At 38.6% G+C, this 21,177-nt stretch overlaps 2 protein-coding genes and 1 long non-coding RNA gene across 3 annotated transcripts; 1 reads left to right on the top strand and 2 right to left on the bottom strand.

Annotated features, from left to right (window-relative positions):
• Window positions 1-6,832: 6,832 nt before the first annotated feature.
• Window positions 6,833-7,567, bottom strand: LOC109174428. Its single transcript, XM_019323665.1, has 3 exons — window positions 7,448-7,567; window positions 7,175-7,342; window positions 6,833-7,036 (listed from the first exon to the last, which is right to left on the bottom strand). Exons 1-3 carry the CDS (start codon window positions 7,565-7,567, stop codon window positions 6,833-6,835), a joined length of 492 nt encoding a protein of 163 aa, XP_019179210.1.
• Window positions 7,568-15,571: 8,004 nt separating this feature from the next.
• LOC109174598 lies at window positions 15,572-16,475 on the bottom strand. Its single transcript, XR_002053120.1, has 2 exons — window positions 16,265-16,475; window positions 15,572-15,777 (listed from the first exon to the last, which is right to left on the bottom strand). It is a non-coding gene; the product is annotated as an uncharacterized LOC109174598 (long non-coding RNA).
• Window positions 16,476-18,100: 1,625 nt separating this feature from the next.
• On the top strand, window positions 18,101-19,933 carry LOC109174427. The gene is made up of 2 exons (XM_019323664.1): window positions 18,101-18,919; window positions 18,962-19,933. The coding sequence occupies exons 1-2, from the start codon at window positions 18,101-18,103 to the stop codon at window positions 19,931-19,933; spliced, it is 1,791 nt and encodes a 596-aa protein (XP_019179209.1).
• The last annotated feature ends 1,244 nt before the right edge of the window (window positions 19,934-21,177 follow it).

Genomic DNA, 21,177 nt, shown 5'->3' with positions numbered 1-21,177 from the left:
AATTTCTAAATCAAAATAACTTGGGGAAAAGTACCCCGGTGTCTATCACCAAACATAAAAACAAAAGGTGTCTACAATCATAATCCATAACATCATAAAATAAAACAAGAGTTTAGACTACTAGATCAATTACACTAGTCTAACTCGAACAACTCTTAAACGCTAGGCCCACCTGAAAGGGGTTTTGCAAAACAACAAGTAGACAAGTAGAAAACACCCGTTAGTACAAAGTTAAGTATAACCACACTCCACCCTGTAAAGTACTACAGTATATACTTTGGAAAAACATTTGTTCACAATCTCAAATTAAGCAATCTCAAACAATTAGATAAACTTTAAGATAAACTACAAGCTTTCTATATGCTCGCAACTTATAATATCAACAGGCATGCTTCAACGATAAATAACTTATCAACATAAGCACTCTAACACATATTCAACATAGCAAAACTCATCATAACGATCTCGATCTATCAAGCAATTGCGTACTATCAATCAATAAGAAATTATTCTCATGCTTTCGAGTTCTCATCATGCAAACTAGATATATAAGACATCAATATGCAACTAAGGCAATCATACTCAATATACAATCTCGGTTAATCATTCTCATTATGCAATCTAGTGCAAACATTCTCATTATGCAATCTCGTGCAACATTCTCCTTATGCAATCTCGTGCAATACTATACTCGAATGCAATAGGATGCAATAGAATAAGTATACTTATACACTCGTTTGTAAATAGAATACTTTTCTGTGAAGGTTTCTTAGAGTCACAAGGACTCACATGCTTCTTTCTTTCTTAGAGGTGCATTGACTCACTTTCTTAGAGTCGCCATGACTCACTTCCTTTACAAATGAACGAGGTAGGAACTTCACTGTATCGTGAACGAACATATCCGGGCACGGCGTCTAGCCGACCTAATATCCGTCTCGTCCACAACCACTCTCTTGGTTCTATGCTCAACTTTGTGGAATCAGGTATCGAACTTTTAGCGTGCACGACCCCTGACCAGGATTCCAAGCCTGGCGGGCAGTTTCCAACCACCTAACATGGGAATACACCGCGTTACATGTCATCGGATCGCAATGTTCGGTCATCCTCTCCGAAAGGACATAGTCCTAACGGGCCCTCCAAGACCCCACTAATATATATATATATATATATATATATATATATATATATATATATATATATATATATATATATATATATATATATATATATATATATATATATATATATATATATATATATATATATATATATCTCATGCACCAAATTTATGCATGTCACATCTCAACAACTTCTCAATGCAGCAAGGTAATAACATACCACATGCTCATGAATTTTTGAAAATAATACTTAGGCTCACGTTGCTCATTTATGCACTTATAAAACATGATATGCTTGAAATGTAAGATTACTGTGCAATCATTCTTCAATTCTATATATCACAATGAACTCTCAAGAACACACAATCATGCTTGGTTGCAAAATAACATACTCTGTACATTTCTACCATCAAAATAGATTTCAATTTTCATTGAACATACAACATATTCTAGTCATGCCTTTCTAACAATCCTTATTCACAAAGTGTTCATGCTTCTCTATTCAAATACTCAAACAGCATCAGGAAGGTAATACCAAGCAATTCCCATAGGCATAGCAAGTCTGATGAATTCATATAACATTACTGTGAAGCATTTCATCACAAATTCTACCATAACATGCTCATTTCTAACCCAAATTCAACGAAATCAAAGGCCAAGCGTGCGTCATGACGGCCCCAAGGTACCGAGCCACAAGGGCCCGTGACACCCGGTCCAAAACGACACGTAGTTGAGCCACAAGGGCCCGGCCACTGCACAGATAACCTGCAACGGTCCTAGCGGCGGGGCTAGGGGAGGCCCACCGCCTGGAGCCGTCCAGCGGCGGCCTAGGGCCGTCGAGCCAACGGCTCCCCTCGTGGGCCGTTGGCTAGGTCCGTGACTTCCACTGGTGCACACTGTGAGGTGCACCAGTGGTTTCTCCTTCATCTGCAATGCAAAACTAGGCAATTTTCCTCATCCAAAACATCATACAACATCAACAAGCCATCTAATAGCTCAAACACACATCATTATAGCATTTCTACCTATAAAACAATGGTTTCACAGAGCCAATACTTAAGATGGGAGTTCATGGGGTTATACCTTAGCTTCTTCTTCTTCTTGTGTGGATTCCTTTTTCCTCTCTACTCAACCACTACCTCCTTCACCACCTAAACACCTCAAATAAACAACACAACAACACTTACAAGGCTTAAGAAAAGATCTCAGAGATTGAAAGCTAGGATGGAAGTTTAGAAGGAAATGAAATGAATGGAGGAGAAAGAAGCTAGAAACCTTACTGTGATTTGTATTTCTTCTTCTACAGAGAGCTTGGAGAGGCTAATTAAGCAGTTGATGGAAACATTAAACACAATTATATGGCGCAATTATTAAACAGCCGGTTCAAAATGCATGAATGATGATTTATGTATATAACATTATAGCTCTATCATATCATCAGTTATTTACAATAATGCTAACTAGTTAGAATAGCAACACAACAACCCCAATCCAGACCACCAACATGCGTTCCCACAATTTCCTAAAAATCCTTGTCTTTATTTTCTAATTTCGCATCAATTTATGTACATAGTAGAATTCTCACCCGTGTCGCACAAAATCAAAACCTAAGTATCGCACGCCCAATCCAATACAACAGAACAATAGCACACACATATTCTAAACTTGGAGACCCAAAGCAAGGAATGCACACTCACACGATGCATGCTAAGCGGTTTAAAAAAAAAAAAAAAAGATAACCCATTCAGGGACGGAGCCAGGATTTCTAGTGAGGGGGGGGGGGGGGGGGGGGGGCGAAGAAGCAAAGGTAAAATAAGTTCAAAAATGTTCAAATACAATGTCCAAATACAAAATATCAAATACTAATATGATTGTTAAAATACAAAATACATTATAAGTTACAAAACAAAGTTTATGATGAACTACGGGATAATACTCCTCTACGTTCTCTCATCTTTTGAAATCGATGTAGAATTGCTTCATTTGAAACTTGACCAAAAATCCTTCCCAAAAGTTGATTTTCTTTTGAAAATTTTTTCCATAACTGAATCAATAAAATAAGATTTAGGGAAATTAAGACAAATATATATAAAATTAGAAAAAGTCTAAAATCATTTCACTGCCTCCACTAATCTGTAAACTGATAAACTCATTACTCATGTATTCACTGCCTCACAATTCACAAAATTAGGAAAAGTCTAAAATCATGTATTCAAAACTAATAGAAATTCATCATAATTCATAAATCAAATAATCAATTGAATTATATATTCAAAACTAATAGAAATTATACCATTCACTGCCTCACTAGTCACTAAACTCATGGCCGGCAACTCACAATTCACATTCATAATCATAATTGATAATTCATAATTTGATCAACAAATTCATGTATTCTATATTCATGTATTCAACAAAGCACATACATTCAATTGATCAAAATAAAATTAGAATAATTTGGAAAATTAGACAAATTAGGGCAAAAATAAGAACCTGACTACTGACTCAGTAGTCAGGTTCTTATTTTTGCCCTAATTTGAGTAATTTCCCTAAACAAATTCATGTATTCAACTAATTCAACTAATTCAACTATTCAAGTATTAATAATTAACAAACTAACAAAGCACATACCTCAAATACATTAAATTTATTAAACTAAAATGAGAGGATTTAGGGAAATTAGAGAAATTAGGGCAATATTCAAACCTGAGAATGAGAGGATACCTAACACGGTGACAGAACTGCGACTCTGCGAGGGGCCGAGCGGCCGAGGGCTGAGGCCGTGACTCCGTGAGGCGGACAGGCGGTGATGCCGGTAAGAAGCGGCGACTCCACTGGATCGAGGCAGCAACGTAGACCGCCAGACCAGTAGAGAGACGCACGAAAAGGAGCTCTGCGCGTGAATGACTGAAGCCTGAAGGAATAAGAAAAATAAAATAAAAATTAATATATATATATATATATATATATATATATATATATATATATATATATATATAAATTACAGCCCCAAAACGACGTCGTTTTGGGGCTGTATGATTTTGGACAGTGGGGGCAGCTGCCCTCACTGCCCCAGGCTACCTCCGTCCCTGAATCCATTGAACCCAACGTACCTATTCATATCGTAGATTGCTACCACCCCCATTATCGTCGCCCTTGTTGAGTTTGCATCTGCCACCCCCTTTCACCCCTTCACGGCTGCATACCAAGTAATGCATGCTAATTGCACCGTCCCTACCTCGCTTCATGGTACTGTGCCGAACGTCAAACCCACCACTCGTGCATAGTCCACGACGATGAGGGAGTGCATGCAACAACACCTACGACCGGCCGAATTGGTAACCATAAACACGGGCGCGTAGCAAACACTGTGACGAGCCCCGCACGAGGCTCTTCTGTGCACTGCTAACAAATAAGGCCCGATGCACATACCATGGGACTTCTAACAGATGCCGTGAAAGGGAACACGCCAGGGACGGAGCCAGAAATTCGATTGAGGGGGGCGAAGAAGTAGGACGGATTCAGAAATTTTTTCCAGTAAAAGCGAAACATTAAAACAAAAGAGATAATTTTTAAAAAAATAAATAAATTACCTAAGATTTTTTTTTTAATAACTATTACTTAAGAAATATAGTTGTAAATATTGTTGGATATGGGCGAAAAATAAATTACACATATTAAATATTAAAAAAGTGACTCTCTTGAAGCCATAGGGGAAGGATTTAAAAATATGTTAATGCAAAGATTTGAACCCAAAACCTTTCCCATTAACATACACATGCCCTACCAACAAATCTAACTTCTTACTTGTTAAACATTTACTAGTTGTTTTATACTAATACTAAAACCTATACTATATACATATATACATACAAAGATTATATATGGGGTGGGGGTGGGGTGCTGCCCCCCTTCCCCCACCCCTGGCTCCGTCCCTGGGAACACCACGTTGTAGGGATACTGAAACCCCCGACGCAAATGCACAGGGGGAGGAGTGAAGTCAAATTCACCAACCTGAATGCCCAAAAAAAAAAAAATGAAACCGAAGTTCAAAACCAGAACCTAGTAGTTGAGTGACGTCAGCAGTACAATATAAAAATTATGAATCTATAACTTAGAAATTATGGATCTATCCTGAGTTCACCATGCGCTGATGAACACGGTTCAGAGCATAACTATTGAGACTTTCTTTATTCACTAGGTGAGAGTTCAATTCTAACATTCTTGCCACGAGTAATCTTTTATAAGACATAACTTCGTACTAGATTTGTGTTCATATATTTTAAAAGACGAAAAAAAATAACAAATACAATTTTATAACTCTCAATCAAATAATAAAAATATTGTTTTTTGACTTTTAGCCAAACACCATAAAGTGAAAATGTTTTCTAAAAAATTAATCATTATTCAAAAAACATTATATTTTGTTCCAAGCGGACCCTTGGTGAAAAAACATAAATAATTGTTTTTTTTTTTTTTTACAATTATATCCAATTATTAATTTATTACAGTATATAACACTCAAATAATTCAATCATCTTGTTTTAAAGATTAATTTGTTATATATACTATCGAATAATGTACATTCAATACACAAATAATGTACTTTTAGTATATTAAAAATGTACATTAAAACATTTTCATACATTATATTTTTTAAAAATAATTTTTTGTTGTACTTTTGTGCAAAAGCTCAAGAAATTCAAGTTAGATTAAATTTGTATTTTGTCGGTAATTATATTTATTACAAAATACAAATGTTTGATATTAATTTGTTAAATTTTAGAGATTTTAAGATAATATTTATGCATAATTTGATACAATTGTCACATTTTTTCACGTTCTCGATATAATTATCACAAAATATATTTAGCTTTTTTTTCAGCAAAATAAAAATGGAGTGCGTAGTATACAAGCTACTTAGGCAAGACTTAGGCTATTCTTATCCCTGTAATACTCTCTCACTTTAAAAAATGAGTCTTAATTTCACATCATCAAATTTACAATTTCTTCATTATTTTCTTTACATCTCTGTGATATTCTCTCACTAAAGCTGCCATTTTTGCTAGCCACATATACATTTTTAAAAAAATTATTTATTTTTCCATGTAACTTAAAAAGTGGAATTTACTGGATAAGGTCAGCCTTAATCCGACTTAAGGCATAGTTGGGACCATTGTATTTTTTAAAATCAAACGGAAGGGGGTACACAAAAAATTATACAATTCTTCCAAAAGGCTGAACCCCAACCCTAAGGGCCCCCACAAAAAACTATACAATTAGTTCAACAAGTTGGCGCCACACTGGAATGTCAAGCCTATCAACAAGTGCTAGCTGATTGCGCAGACTGAAAAAAATTATATTTAAAATTGTTAGAAAACAATTATATTTAAATTTTTTTTAATTTAATACAAAATTTTCGTGTAGATCCATGCTATGGAATGTATAATTAATTACCAGAAATGTATGGTGTTTTGTACCTTAATTCACTCTACACTTAATATAATACCGGGAACAAACAATTGATTCACCTTAAACCCAATTAAGGTTGTGATAGTACATTCAAGCCTAATAAGCAATCCCACAAACTATTAAATAAAACAGAACTTCCATACTAAGAAACATCATAAAATTAAGATTCCTATATGTAAAAAATTTCTGCTTTTGTAGAGGCACGAGGGAAACGTAAAAGTTTCTGCATAATTTTAAATTTTTCATCCGAGGGAATCCAATGTCGAAGAATGATCGATAACCTCCTCAATTCCTAGAAAGCACGCAAGGAACACCTTAATAGACTGCATTTCAGACTCCAACCCTTTAAGACGGCAAAACTTCAAAGTGCAAAGCATTTTCAGTGTTCGAGCCACACTGCTGAGGTCCTCCATAAGCACAAAGTCCTCTGGATTTAACTTCAAAGACTAATAACAGAACATAAACATAAATAAGCAATCAATTCATAATTTACATAACAACTTTGGATTAAGAAATGGAACAATAATGGAATCAATCAGAATTTTATGGAACAGTTGATCCATATATACATAAATGAAGATTACCTTTAGACTTATATCAAGTTCGCATAATTTTGGGCATGATCGCAGCAGATGTATGAATGCAGAATTTTTTATATATTTTGTAAAATCACTATTTGATATATCTAGACTGAGGAGTTCAACGTTTAGTGCATGTGCATGTCCCACTCTAGTGAGTTCATCAACAAACACCTTGGAAACCAAGAGAAAGACAATTAGATCAGTTCCTAAAAAACATTTTATAAAAACAGAATTAAACAAAAAAAAAAAAAAAAAAGAGTCATCAGGCCAATTTACCTCAAAGCAACAAGTGGAACATTTCAACTTAAGACTTGATATAGATCTCAAGTCCAAGTTAGGCGGCAGAACACCACATTCTTTGCAACAAGAAAAACACTCAGATAGGATGATTTCCATGTTAGATATACAATAGTCTAACTATAATAAACCATAGTATACGAGAAACCTGACCTCGTATGATAGCGGAAGCGTAGCCGTGTTGATCTCCAGCCATAGTTGATGTTCCTGTTGTGTTGCCTCTTAACAGTAGACCGTTAGCCATGTTTTGCCTCAGACCTAGACTCAAAACCCTAGATGGTGTATTGGTATCTACTGAGCAGTCTGAGTAACGTAACTGAATGTGCTAACATCAATCATCCTGTATCCCATCAATTCAGGATCCCATCAAAAATCCCAAAATTTTGTCAAGTATACCTATGGGGAGTTCACTAATTCTGTCTTCTCCTGCCATATATAATCCAGATAACTCGCTCTAACAAACAAAAATTGAAAAACAAAGAAATCAGAACATAGTTCTATAATATGAATTCAAAAAAAAAAAACATATTTTTGGAATTCAAATTTTGTAGACCTATAACCATTAACCACTAATTTAATCTGCAAATTAAAAAATATATGCATGGAACATACCTATAACAAGAATGATTCCCACTTAGATGTTATTCACAATCTACTCGTACGCAAGAGACTATGAACGACAGGAGAGGATTAAAATTTATAAAGCAGAGAAATGAAATGGTTATATAGTGTGCAGTGTATACGCTACGCCATTGCACACAAACTCAAATTATTGAAAGATGCAACTTCAACATCCCTACACTACGCCACATCTGATCTCTCAGCAAAAAAAAAAAAAAAAAAAAAAAAAAAAAAAAAAGAGGAAAGTTAAGGACTGGGAATAAACAGAGAAAGAAAATGACAGCTCTTCTGCAGTTCTCGACGATGGAGTGAGGGAGGCAGTGTTCCATAGATTTCAACTCAGAAGAAGGACTTACCCAAATTCGCAGATTCGTAGCGTCGTCGGAGTCGCTCAGTGGTTCTTCTGGTCGCTACTCGCCAGGGATTTAGGAATTTAGATTTTTAAGAATTTGAGGGTTGAATTTTAATTTTTAATTGTTAAAGGGTTAGTTCTATAAATTAAAGTAAATATTACAGATGGTCATTTGATTATTTGATATGGAGTTTTACTATTAGGCCATATTTGGTTAGTAGCGAATCCGTCAAATTTTGACGGATCTGCTGAGTCAAAACGCCAAAGTCATTGTTTGGTTAACAGCGGTTTGGAGCAACAGATTGCTCCAAACCGTTGAAATTCAACACGCTGCATATAGCAACGTGTTGGGTTGGCGTTTTGGGAAAGGAACTTTCCTTTCCCAAAACACCCTCCACCTTACTTATTAAAAAAAAAAAATTAAACTTTGATATTATTTATGAAGCCTGAGACTTCTTTAAATAAAGAAGCCTCAAGCTTCTCTATTCTTGCCCAACCGATGTGGGATGGGCATCGGATGGGCAAGAAGTTTACAAAAAAATTAAAGGGGCGTTGAGCTCCCTTTTATAAGGGAGCCAATGCCCCTTTTTTAATTTGTGTTTCAATGTGGGACAATCCCACATCTTTTTTTTTTTTTGTTATTATTATTATTATTATTATTATTATTATTATTATTATTATTATTATTATTATTATTATATCCTTTTGGTCATTTTACATATTAACCGTCAATCTAAACCGCTAATTTTACCAAACATTTTTTTACAAGTCGCTGATACATTCCGCTGGTCAAACCTGCTAACACAATCCGCTATTCATTAACCGCTAATACAGTCCGCTACCGCTGACCGCTAACCACTGATTGCCAAACAAGCCCTAAATATACTTTCTAAATTTTGCTCTCTGATATGACAAGTTCTGATAAGCTATTTTTTTTATTGGTCCCAATACAAGTGTCTACATCAAAGTTTTGTGTATGAGAGTACAAAATGAGAATACATATAACATTTTCCTTTGATTAGTATTCTTTTTAGTCATTGACTCTCCATTCGATCAAAACTCGTATTTTAACTTTCATTTTTTTTTTATCGCAAATAATCTTTAGTTAAGGTTTTCTTTAAATAGATGCTAAATTTAGGGGTAATACTCTCAAATTAATTAATATGATGATTATGATTATTTTGAAGGGAATTATGAGATTCTCATGCATATTTGCGCCAATTGTTTCTTACCTTATTCTAAATGTTTGGTTCATGGAATAGGTCAGGAATGGAATAACACTTCTTGGAATAGACCTATTCCATCGTTTAATTGGATCATTTTGTCATGAAAATAACATTCCTAAGAATGAGCTATTACCTTCGCAAAGGGAATAACCATTCCTAGGGGGGCCTTGGTATTAGCTATTCTCATGCCCTTGGGAATAGCTTTAATTTTATCACAAATATCAAAAATACCCTTTGCACATTATATAACATTTATATTTATTTAATAAATATAATGTATTATATAAAATACAATTCATATTCTGTTCCTTACCTATTCCATTTCCCGTGGAATAGCATTCCTATTCCCTCCAAATTCATTCCGTGAACCAAACGTGCTATTAGAGTCCTAATTTCACAGTGTTATGAGAGTCCTAGTTTTTGTCCATCTCCCCAAGCAAACATGAAAAACACAGTCCAAAAATCCTAGACTAAAAGCTCATACTACACTCATCAAAAACTTCAGCATCAACAAACAGATTAAGCATTAACAATTAGGAGTTTGCATTTCAACACAGAAAGCTTGAAGTAAAAAACAATGGTGATTATTCAAAATAGCTCTAAAAAATTTTTGTTACTAACAACCTTTAATCAAATATGTACGAATTGTTGGGTAATAAGGTGGAAAAACCCTAAAATAATAATCCTACGAAAAGATTATTATTATATGGAAAAAGACAGAAACGGGAAAGGAAAAGATGGATAATTTAGATAGTGGTTAGCACGAGTTTGAACAAAACGTTCTTTTCCTTAAAACCTTATTTGCTACCTCTCACAAGTGTTAGGAGCGTTGTAGCATAGGTTTCCCAGGATAAAACGTGCTACGGTTCAACGTTTGAGCACCCAAAACGTGCTACGGTTCAACGTTTGAGCACCCAAAACGTGCTACGGTTCAACATTTGAGCACCCAAACTTTGAACCCGACGAACAAGAGCAAAGCTTAGAACACAGTAGGCTAAGGAGTAGAAACAGAGAATTTACTTAAGCATTCAAAACTGACCATTAAATATGAGGATTAATTCTGGAATTAATTCCGGTTCAACGTTTGAGCACCCAAACTTTGAACCCGGCGAACAAGAGCAAAGCTTAGAACACAGTAGGCTAAGAAGGAGTAGAAACAGAGAATTTACTTAAGCATTCAAAACTGACCATTAAATATGAGGATTAATTCTGGAATTAATTCCGTAACTAAATTGGAACTGAACAGTCGCGAACCACGCGGTAGACACCCAAAACGTGCTACGGTTCAAACTTTGAACCCGGCGTTTGAGCACCCAAACTTTGAACCCGGCGAACAAGAGCAAAGCTTGGTTAAGAAGGAGTAGAAACAGCATTCAAAGTTTGCCGGGTTCAAAGTTTGGCTAAGGAGTAGAAATATGAGGATTAATTTCGTAACTAAACAGTCGCAAACCACACCGATAGTACAGCATTAGTCTGGTAAAGAGTATAGCTCGCAAGTGCTAATGCACACAAAATTTGATTTACACCCCTTGCACACAAGAGAGAGCCACTATGCTATCCAATTCATTAAGTCTAAAAAGGACTCTTGTATAAATAGTGGGGCAAATCCTCTTCCCAAACCAATGTGGGACAAAAGCTTCACTTTTTCCCTTCATTTTTCCAACTCAAATGGGTCTACTTTGAGAATCAATATCTCATTCACCCATTATCCGTTTTGAGCGTACAATATATCAATCTCTTTGTCTCACTACGAAGAATCCGAATCCACTTTGACCCGACCTAAAAGGGAAGTGGACCCCACTGATCTTTGTACCACAAAATAGCTACTTAAAATGTCATTTTATGCCAATTTTATGCTATTTTTTCCAACACGAATTGCATTTGGTATAAATAAGATTATTTAGGTTGCTTTAGCATTGCAAATAACTAGTGTTTTAAAATTTTGTTGCTATTTTTCTTGTAAAAATACTGATGTGATGGTAAGTTTTGTAACGCAACGTTGTTATAAATATTTAGCTTGGTGTTTATGTATATTGACGCTTGTTTTTATGAACATTCCGAACATATATTATGTATTGCAGTTTTTCTTAGATATGTATACCCTAGGAGCCAACATTTATTCTTTTGCGCATTGATTTCAAATAAATATAATAAATAAATGTTTCATTTATTTTTATTTTTATTTTGTCTTAGTTAATATTTGATATTATTCCGTACAATTTTCTTAATTCTTCATTTTTAAGAGTTAAGAATATGAGTGACGAATAATTAATAAATGGAATAAGGGTCAAATAGGTAATCGAATTACACACGATAATGCAATTAGGTCACTGAACCCAAAAAAAATCTACAATTAAGTCCATAAACTAATCAATTTCAAACAATTCTTTCAATTTGAAGGTTTCGAACATGTCAACAAGTCATCCTCCCAAATTAATTATTTTTAAAAAAATAAAGTTTAAAAATTAATTATAGCAGTTTTTTCCCCACTACGTTGTTCTTTATCTCTCCACGTCGTTTGGTTTTATTTATGTGCATGCATTCCGTCTGCCAGTCATCAGCGTTTATATATATACTAGTTTTTTACGCGAATTGCGCGATTAGGATAATGCTCAATGTTTTTTTTTTTTTTTTTTTTTTTTTTTAAATAAGTACTTTAAAGTATATCAAGACAAGATTATATTGGAATTGTTCATGCATAGATAATTGAATGTTAAATTTGCGTATTTAAATAGGCAATTCTAAGATTACAAATGCAAGATAATATAGTCAAGATTGATTATAATTGTCAATAAAATAATTGTATAGGTATAGTTGAAACCAAATACGGGACATAAGGGAGAGCAAATAAAAATTAGGGCATAAAATATTAAATATACACTAATATTGAAGAGCTAATTGATGATTGCCAAACAAGGACATTCCGAGATAGTTTTTCACTTCAATTTGTTGTGTGATTTGAATACTCTTATTGTCAATAAATCTCCCAAGTAGTTAATATGATTGACTTAATTATATATATATATATATATATATATATATATATATATATATATATATTTTAAAACTATTATTATTATTATTATTATTATTATTATTATTATTATATGTATACCCTTAGCTCATTTTACATGTTAATCTAAACAACTAATTTTTTCAAATATATTTTTACAAACCATTGATATAATTCGCTGGTCAAATTCGCTAATATAATCCGCTAACGCTAACCGCTAACTGCTGATTGTCAAACAAGGACATTGCGAGGTAGTTCTCACTTCAATTTATTGTGTGATTTGAATACTATCTTTGTCAACAAATCACTCAAAGTAGTTAACATGATTGGCTTTATTAATTATATTTTTTTAATTTTTTCATGGTATTAATAAAATACTTGGTAAATAAATATATAACACTATTTTGTATTATAACTTTGATCTTTAATTAAAAAATAGTGCACAAAAAAGATAATAGACAATGTAGTGAATATAATCAATTGATGAATTTGAATGTAAAGAATTTTTACATTGGAGAAATATAAAGACAATATAACTAATAAAATTATTTCTCTTAATTAATTTATTGATAATGAATAATTTTTTTTTAAATAAAGCATTGTAGGAACAATGTAGCGAATATAATCAATTGATAAATTTGAATGTAAAGATTTTTTATATTGGAGAAAAATAAATACAATATAACTAATGAAATTATTTCTGTTATTTAATTTATAGATAATGAATAATTTTTTTTGAATAAAGACATTGTAGACACATAATTCTAAATTAAAGAATGCATATGTATTATTTTTTGTTGTAGCTACTAAATTATTACGGAGTATTTAATTTAATAACAATAAAATTGAGTACTAATTATGTCAACTTTGATTGGAATGAGGTTCGAACCCGAGACCTTTCTTATTGAAATCAATGAGTAAGTTAACGGTGAACTAACATAAATTAACGGAAAAGATAATATTTAACGGAAAAGTTAACAGAAAATCATATTCATTAAGGATAAATTAGGAAATCTTAAGGAAAAATTAAAATCTGATCAATCTGAGCCATTCATTTGATTAAAAAATTTAACCGCCATTTTTTTTACCCATTATAGGCCTAACTCTCTTGGGCTCTTATTAGTATAGTAGATGAATAATTTTTTTTGAATAAAGACATTGTAGACACATAATTCTAAATTAAAGAATGCATATGTATTATTTTTTGTTGTAGCTACTAAATTATTACGGAGTATTTAATTTAATAACAGTAAAATTGAGTACTAATTATGTCAACTTTGATTGGAATGAGGTTCGAACCTGAGACCTTTCTTATTGAAATCAATGAGTAAGTTAACGATGAACTAACATAAATTAACGGAAAAGATAATATTTAACGAAAAAGTTAACGGAAAATCATATTCATTAAGGATAAATTAGGAAATCTTAAGGAAAAATTAAAATCTGATCAATCTGAGCCATTCATTTGATTAAAAAATTTAACCGCCATTTTTTCTACCCATTATAGGCTTAACTCTCTTGGGCTCTTATTAGTATAGTATAGTAAATATATATATATATATATATATATATATATATATATATATATATATAATATTTAAAGAATTGCAATTCTTTATTTTAAACTACACTACTAGCCGTCCTAAAACTTAAAATTTCCCATATGTGCCAAGCTAGAGTTAACAAGGGTCAATCAATACCTAGACTACTCTCTTGCATTAATTTTTTTTTCAACGCCGTAACTCGCCATCAAAAACCGATTGAAAAATATGATTACTAAAAATTAGATGTTGCCTAAAGTTATTTTAAACTGGTTGAAACCAGAAAAATAATAAAAGAAAAATATGAAGAGACAAAAGTGTCCTTACTAAAAATAGAAAAAGTGATGATAAGGACTAAAAGTGTCCAAAAAATAATAATTTATGAATGTTAAATGGCAGAAAACGATAATCTTAAGAGTTAATTTGGAATTGCCACTAAAGACGAGGACCTCTGGTGGAATTAAATCAAATGTTATTTACAATTTATGGTCTTTTTCCTTTCTAATCTTTTTTTTTTTTTTTTTTTCACAGTTTTGGAATTTGGATGCCATCTCTCTAATTAATATGGGTGTTTATGTTCTAACCACTCTTAATTTCTATTCTTGCCCACAACTTTGGATGCTATCTCTCCAATATGGGTGCTTCTGTTACACCTGCTCTCAATGGCCTTTGTATTGTGATTCACATTTCTTAATGCATTTTTTTAAAGGAAAAATGGTGAAATAGGCAATCGAACTATACCTAAAAAGTCAATTAAGTCTTTAAACTTTTTAAAATTACAAATTAAGCCATTAACATTTTATTTTGGTACAGGTCACTAGGGTTCCGGAAACCCTCCGACACTATTTCTGACCACAAATCGACTAGTGCCGATTGTAGGTCACCATAGAAGAACAGAGAAAGCGATCATTTTTGGTCGCCGCCTCCGGAGAAGGCGACCATCTCTGGATTCTTCTATGGTCACCGGCGATCGACGCCGGTCGCCGGTCAATTTATGGTCGAAAATAGTGTCGGAGGGTTGCCGAAATCCTAGTGACCTACTATCACAGGTCACTAACCGATTTTTAGACTTTATTGCACCAAAATAAAACGTTGATGAGTTTAATTGCAAATTTAAAAAGTTTAAGGGCCTAATTGATCGACTTTTCATGTAAAGTTCGAGGGATTATTTGACCCTTATTTTTTTTATAATTAATTAATTAATTTATTATTATTGATGTTTGAAAGAACTAACTCATTTTCCCGAAATACTTGTGTGCGTAGAATCTTTAAATTTATGGAACATGAACATTATAACAATCTAAAGATTATTAAATTTCACAATTGTTCAAAATGACAGGACTCAAAATAGACTAAATGAAGTTCATATATTATTAGTTGAAGAGATACATAATAATTCGATCATGGTACTATGCAATAGCAAGCAATTGGAGCTCCAGGGGCCCCTTGCATACATTTACCACCAGCAGGGAACCCAGTGCTGGTACAATATTGATTACAATCTTTGTATTTCGGATCAGAACAAGGCCCTTGGTATACCAATGTTTCAGCCTGGCCTGTCATAATAACCATAACCAAAATAATTATCATTAGTCATATTTTCCTAGTTTTGTAAAAATGTATCAAATTCTAAAAACGAATATAAAAAGGGTTAATTTCATTTTTGGTCATAGATTTATAGGTGACAGTCCACTTTAAACATTCACTTTTGGTCCTAATATTATTGTGACATGACCATTTTTGGTCCTTTATCAACAAGACAGTTTAAATATCGTTTAATACAAGGGCATTTCGGTCTTCAATTATGAATTTTTTTTTCAAAAAAAATATAACGGTTCAACATACTTTATAGAAAAAAGATTGGAATGTCTTTGTATTTAACGATATTTCAACAATTTTGTTGATGGATGACTAAAAATGGTCATACCACACTGATACTAGGACTAAATGAAGATGTTCTAATAAAAAAAGACTGGCACCTATAAATTTAAGATAAAAATAAAATTAACTCTTAGATAAAAGAGCATGAAAATGAAGTTTTACCGGAATGGGAGAGCAATGCAAGCATGATGAAACCCACAAATAAGCAAGAAATGTAAAGTTTTACAATCTTTGAATTCATATTTCCTTAGTAGCAATTCTCTTCAGATGTATATCTACTCTTGTTCTGATATACACTTTGATGATATGATGTCTATATTTATAGTGATTCGCATGTGCAATTTTAATAATATTTGGTAAATTCTCCATAGAATTGAAATTGTATTACAAAATTAAAAAATAAAAAAAGCATATATTTCAATAATTGTAATTAATAATTTGTATCATTAATGGCTAACAGTTATGGTATAAAATTAATTATTACATAGTGTTCACACTAGAATATAGGGAACACAGATTTTATTATTAATATATGAATGTAATAGAATAGGGTTACAATGTTTTCAAACAAAAGAAAAAAGAATAGGGTTACAATAGTTTGGTAATCATATATATATATATATATATATATATATATATATATATATATATATTAGGAATCGACCCGAGGGCGCAAAGCAAGAACGGTCCCGGGGCGGCGCCACGTACCCGCCCCGGTCGAGGCCTCGCCACGTGGCCCCCGCACAGGCCACGTTGGAGGCCGGGACGACCTCCACGTGGGCTCAGCCCGAGCCCATGACGGGCTCGGCATGGCCTCCGCAGCCCGGCCCGGACGCGAGACCGGGCGCGGTCAACCCGGATCTAACCACCACCCGCCTTAGGGGGTGGTGGTTAGGGGTGGGGGTTGTATAAAAACCCCCCACCTTGTCTCGTTAAGAAACGATCTACTGTTCTTACATACTTTGTCCTGAAATACTAATGTAATAGCCAATTCTACGGCATTTAATACAATCTACGGTCTCACGGCCTTTGCTATATCGTTCGTATTACTTATTTATTATTCATATTCTTATCCGGATTTAGTGATTCGGGTCCCCCCGGGTTAATTAAATCCATCATTGGTGCTCTTGTTGAGAGCTACTGTACAAGCTTAAGCGCTCTCCCCACTATTGTTCATCCACAGCGATGGCACGATCGAGATCAAGCTCTCGTCATACTAATGGTTCCCGCGCCACCCAGCTCGTCGCGAACGGGAACGGCCCCAACGGGCCCCCCGCCCCCAGCATCCAACCGGCCGCCTCCACCAGGTCGGGGGAGGATATGAGGGCCCAGCTCACCAACCACCGTAGCAGTGGTGCACTGCCACCACCCCCCGTCGACCCCGCTCCGGCTCGCGCACTCATCCGGGAGGGGGTGGCGGTCTTCGAACAAGCTTCAACCGCGCTGGCGCGCGTCGCGGCGGGCCTCCGGGCGGAGGAACAAGCCGCCCTAGGCGCCACCGGAGAGGCGCCGGCGTCGCCTCCAGCTACCCCCACCCGGGGGCGCAGCGGCCCGAGCGCCTGACCGCCCCAGGCACCTGTCACCCAGGGGGAGGTCAACTCGCCTCGACCATCGGAGAGGTGGGGAGGAGGGGACTCCCGCCGAGACCGCCAGCGTGACGACGATGGAAGGGCACCAACCCAAACCAGGCCTGCCCTGGAGAGGTTGGGCGATCGCGTGACAGCCCGGGATAGGTTGGGTCCGAGGCCAGCCAACGGGCCACCGGCGGCGGAGTCATGCTCCCGCTGGCCGCCGCGACAGGGATCGGTCACTCGGAGGTCGCTGAGCCGTGGGCCCCGCGCCCAGCTGCGACACGAGGCAGCCTCGCGCGGGTCAGCAGGTCGGGTCCCCCGACCACAACCGCAACGTGAGCAGGCCTCCCGGGTCGAACGATCAGGTGAAACGAAGGGTAGAGCTCCAGGCTCCCATCGGGCAGAGGTCGAGCAGCTGCAGAGGAGGATGGACGAGCTCCAGAAGAAGATCGATGAGAGGGACGGGTCTCCGGAGCCCCAGGACGTATTGGCCTCCCCATTCGCAGACACCATCATGGCGGAGCCCCTACCTCGAGATTTTCGCTTTCCCACCATTAAAGCATACTCGGGGACCACGGACCCGCGGGCACACCTGACCAGGTACAGAGCTGCCATGATGATCACCGAGGCAACAGACACCATCCTGTGTAGGGGGTTCTTCGCCACCCTGGACGGGCAGGCGCATGATTGGTTCGGATCCCTCTCTGCGGGGTCCATCTCCACCTTCGCGGACCTCACCCGGCAGTTCCTATCCCATTTCGCCACCAGCATACAGCGGAAGAAGCAAATAGCCGACCTGTGTGATTTGAAGCAGGGGAACTCGGAATCACTGGCCGAGTATCTCAGCAAGTGGAAGAAAGAGGCCATGGGGGTCGCCGACTTTGATGGGAAGTCGGCCATAGTGATTTTCCGAAACAACTTGAGGTCAGGCACCTTTCACCAGGACCTCATCAGGTACCCCCCCAGGACCTATACCGACCTGATGGACAAGGCAGCAAGGTACGCTGACGCCGAGGCTGCCGAGAAGAGGAAGAAGGAGCAGGAGGAAGGAAGAGGTCGGAAAGACAAGGCACCCCAGGAGGAGCGCAAGGCGCCGCGCCCACACCGACGTGAGTACGCTGAGGGGCCTAGGCTGAACCCCACACGCTATCTCACCCCGGTAACACAACCTGTGGGTACCATCTTGGCGCACGCGGAGGACCAGGGAATCGTGGTGTTCCCGATGGAGGAGTGCATGAAGATATCGGCAAGGGGGGACCCCAACAAGTACTGCAGGTTCCACCGGCAGAAAGGGCACAACACAGACGAATGCATCCTCTTAAAGAGAAAAATCGAGGAACTCATCCAAATGGGTTACCTCGGCCAATTCATTAAGAGGCCCGGCCAGGCGCAAGGGCAGGCGCAGGGCCAGAAGCCAGGCAACGTATGGAGGAAGGGGGGTGGCCAGGCGCCGTCCACCTCGGCTCCCCGTAAGAGGGACCACCACGACCACAACTCCGAGGAGGAGGAGAAGACGACGGAGGACTCCCAGCCCCCGAAGAAACGGGCCATCTACGTCATCTTTGGGAGGGGACTCGCCAGCCGAGCGGAAGAGGTGGGCGAGGAGCTTGTACGTGGGGGAGGTCACACGTACCCCCACGAGAAGAAACCAAAGAGGGAGCCCATCATGTTCACCGACGCCGACCTGCCAGATGGGCCCCTCCCCCACCGAGACGCCCTGGTTGTCAAGCTGGACATCAACAACGTGGTGGTGCACCGGGTGCTCGTAGACACGGGTAGCTCGGTGAACGTCATGTACTACGAAACTTTCACCCAGCTGGGACTCTCAAGAGGACAGCTGGAACAAGTACGGACCCCCCTGTCCGGGTTCACGGGGGACTTAATTGAAACGGAGGGGTCGATCAATTTGGAGGTGGAGATAGGCACCCCACCGCACACCAGGAGGTGGGAGGTCGAGTTCGTAGTCGTTAAGATTAATTGCGCCCACAACGTTATTCTTGGTCGACCCGCTCTGGAGGACCTCAGATGCGTGATTTCTATGGAGCACCTGTGCCTCAAGTTCCCGACACCAACCGGGGTTGGGGTCGCCCGGGGGGACCAAAAGGTGAGCCGCAGCTGCTACTTGAAGGCGTGCCGCCAAATTGGTCAGAAGGACCTCCAGGTCCATACCATTGCTGAGAAGGCGTTTCGAGAGGAGGCAGGTCGACCTCGGGCCGAGCCCGTGGTCGAAACAGAGGAGGTCATCCTCGACCTCAGCTGACCCGACAGGGTCGTGAAGGTAGGGGTCGGCCTCCCGGCCGACCTACGGGCACGGATAATCGACACCATCAGGAGCTACAAGGAGGTCTTCGCATGGGGCCCCGAGGATATGCCGGGCCTGAGCCGAGACGTGATCACACACAAGCTGGCTGTCGACCCCACGGTCAAGCCAGTCCAGCAGTGCAAAAGGTACCTCTCCGCTGAGAGGAGGGAGTTCATAAAAAAAGAGGTCGACACCCTGCTAGAGATCGGCCATGTCAGGGAGGTCATATACCCCACATGGCTAGCCAACGTAGTCCTCGCCCCAAAGCCACCCACCTGGAGGATGTGCGTGGACTACACCGACCTGAACAAGGCCTGCCCTATGGACCCCTTCCCCCTCCCCAACATTGACCAGCTGGTGGACGAAACTGCAGGTTGTGCCCTTATGAGCTTCCTAGATGCGTTCAGGGGGTACCACCAAATTTTCATGGAGGAGGCCGACGAGGAGAAGAAAGCCTTCACCACGCCAGAGGGGGTTTATTGCTACAAGGTCATGGCTTTCGGACTGAAAAATTCAGGCGCCACCTACACCCGAATGGTGGCCAAGCTGTTCAAGCAGGTCCTCGGCCGCAACCTCCAGACCTACGTCGATGACATGATCGTCAAGAGCACCGACGCCGACCTCCACACGGACGACCTTACCGAGGTATTTTCGATTATGCAACGCTTCAATTTACAGTTGAACCCCAAGAAGTGTACCTTCGGGGTACACGGGGGGAAATTTTTGGGGTACATGGTCTCGAAGAGGGGCATTGAACCCAACCCCGACAAGGTCAAGGCCATCCTGGACATGGAACCTCCGAGGTCCGTCTGGGAGGTCCAGCGCCTCAACGGGCGGTTGGCAGCCCTGTACCTATACCTGGGCATCTCGCAGGCCGCGGTCAGCTCCGTGCTGGTCCGGGACGACGAGGGGGTCCAGCGGCCCGTATACTACACGAGCCGAGCTCTACGGGGGGCGGAGATCAGGTACACACCCGTGGAGAAGGCCATCTTTGTGGTAGATGCGACGGCAAAGAAGCTGAACCACTACTTCCAGGCCCACCCCGTACAGGTCCTCACAAATTAGCCACTAGATGCGGTGCTGAGGGCCTCGGGGTCGGCCAGCAGGTTGGTCAGGTGGGTCATGCGGCTGAGCCAGTTCGACATCCAATTCAAGCCCAGACCCGCCATCAAGGGGCAGACACTGGCTGACTTCATAGTCGA

The sequence above is a fragment of the Ipomoea nil genome, unplaced genomic scaffold (genome assembly GCF_001879475.1).
Source record: "Ipomoea nil cultivar Tokyo-kokei standard unplaced genomic scaffold, Asagao_1.1 scaffold0642, whole genome shotgun sequence".
NCBI lineage: Eukaryota > Viridiplantae > Streptophyta > Magnoliopsida > Solanales > Convolvulaceae > Ipomoea > Ipomoea nil.
The sequence above is the reverse complement of the archived record's forward strand: the minus strand, read 5'-3'. Positions and strand labels throughout refer to the sequence as shown.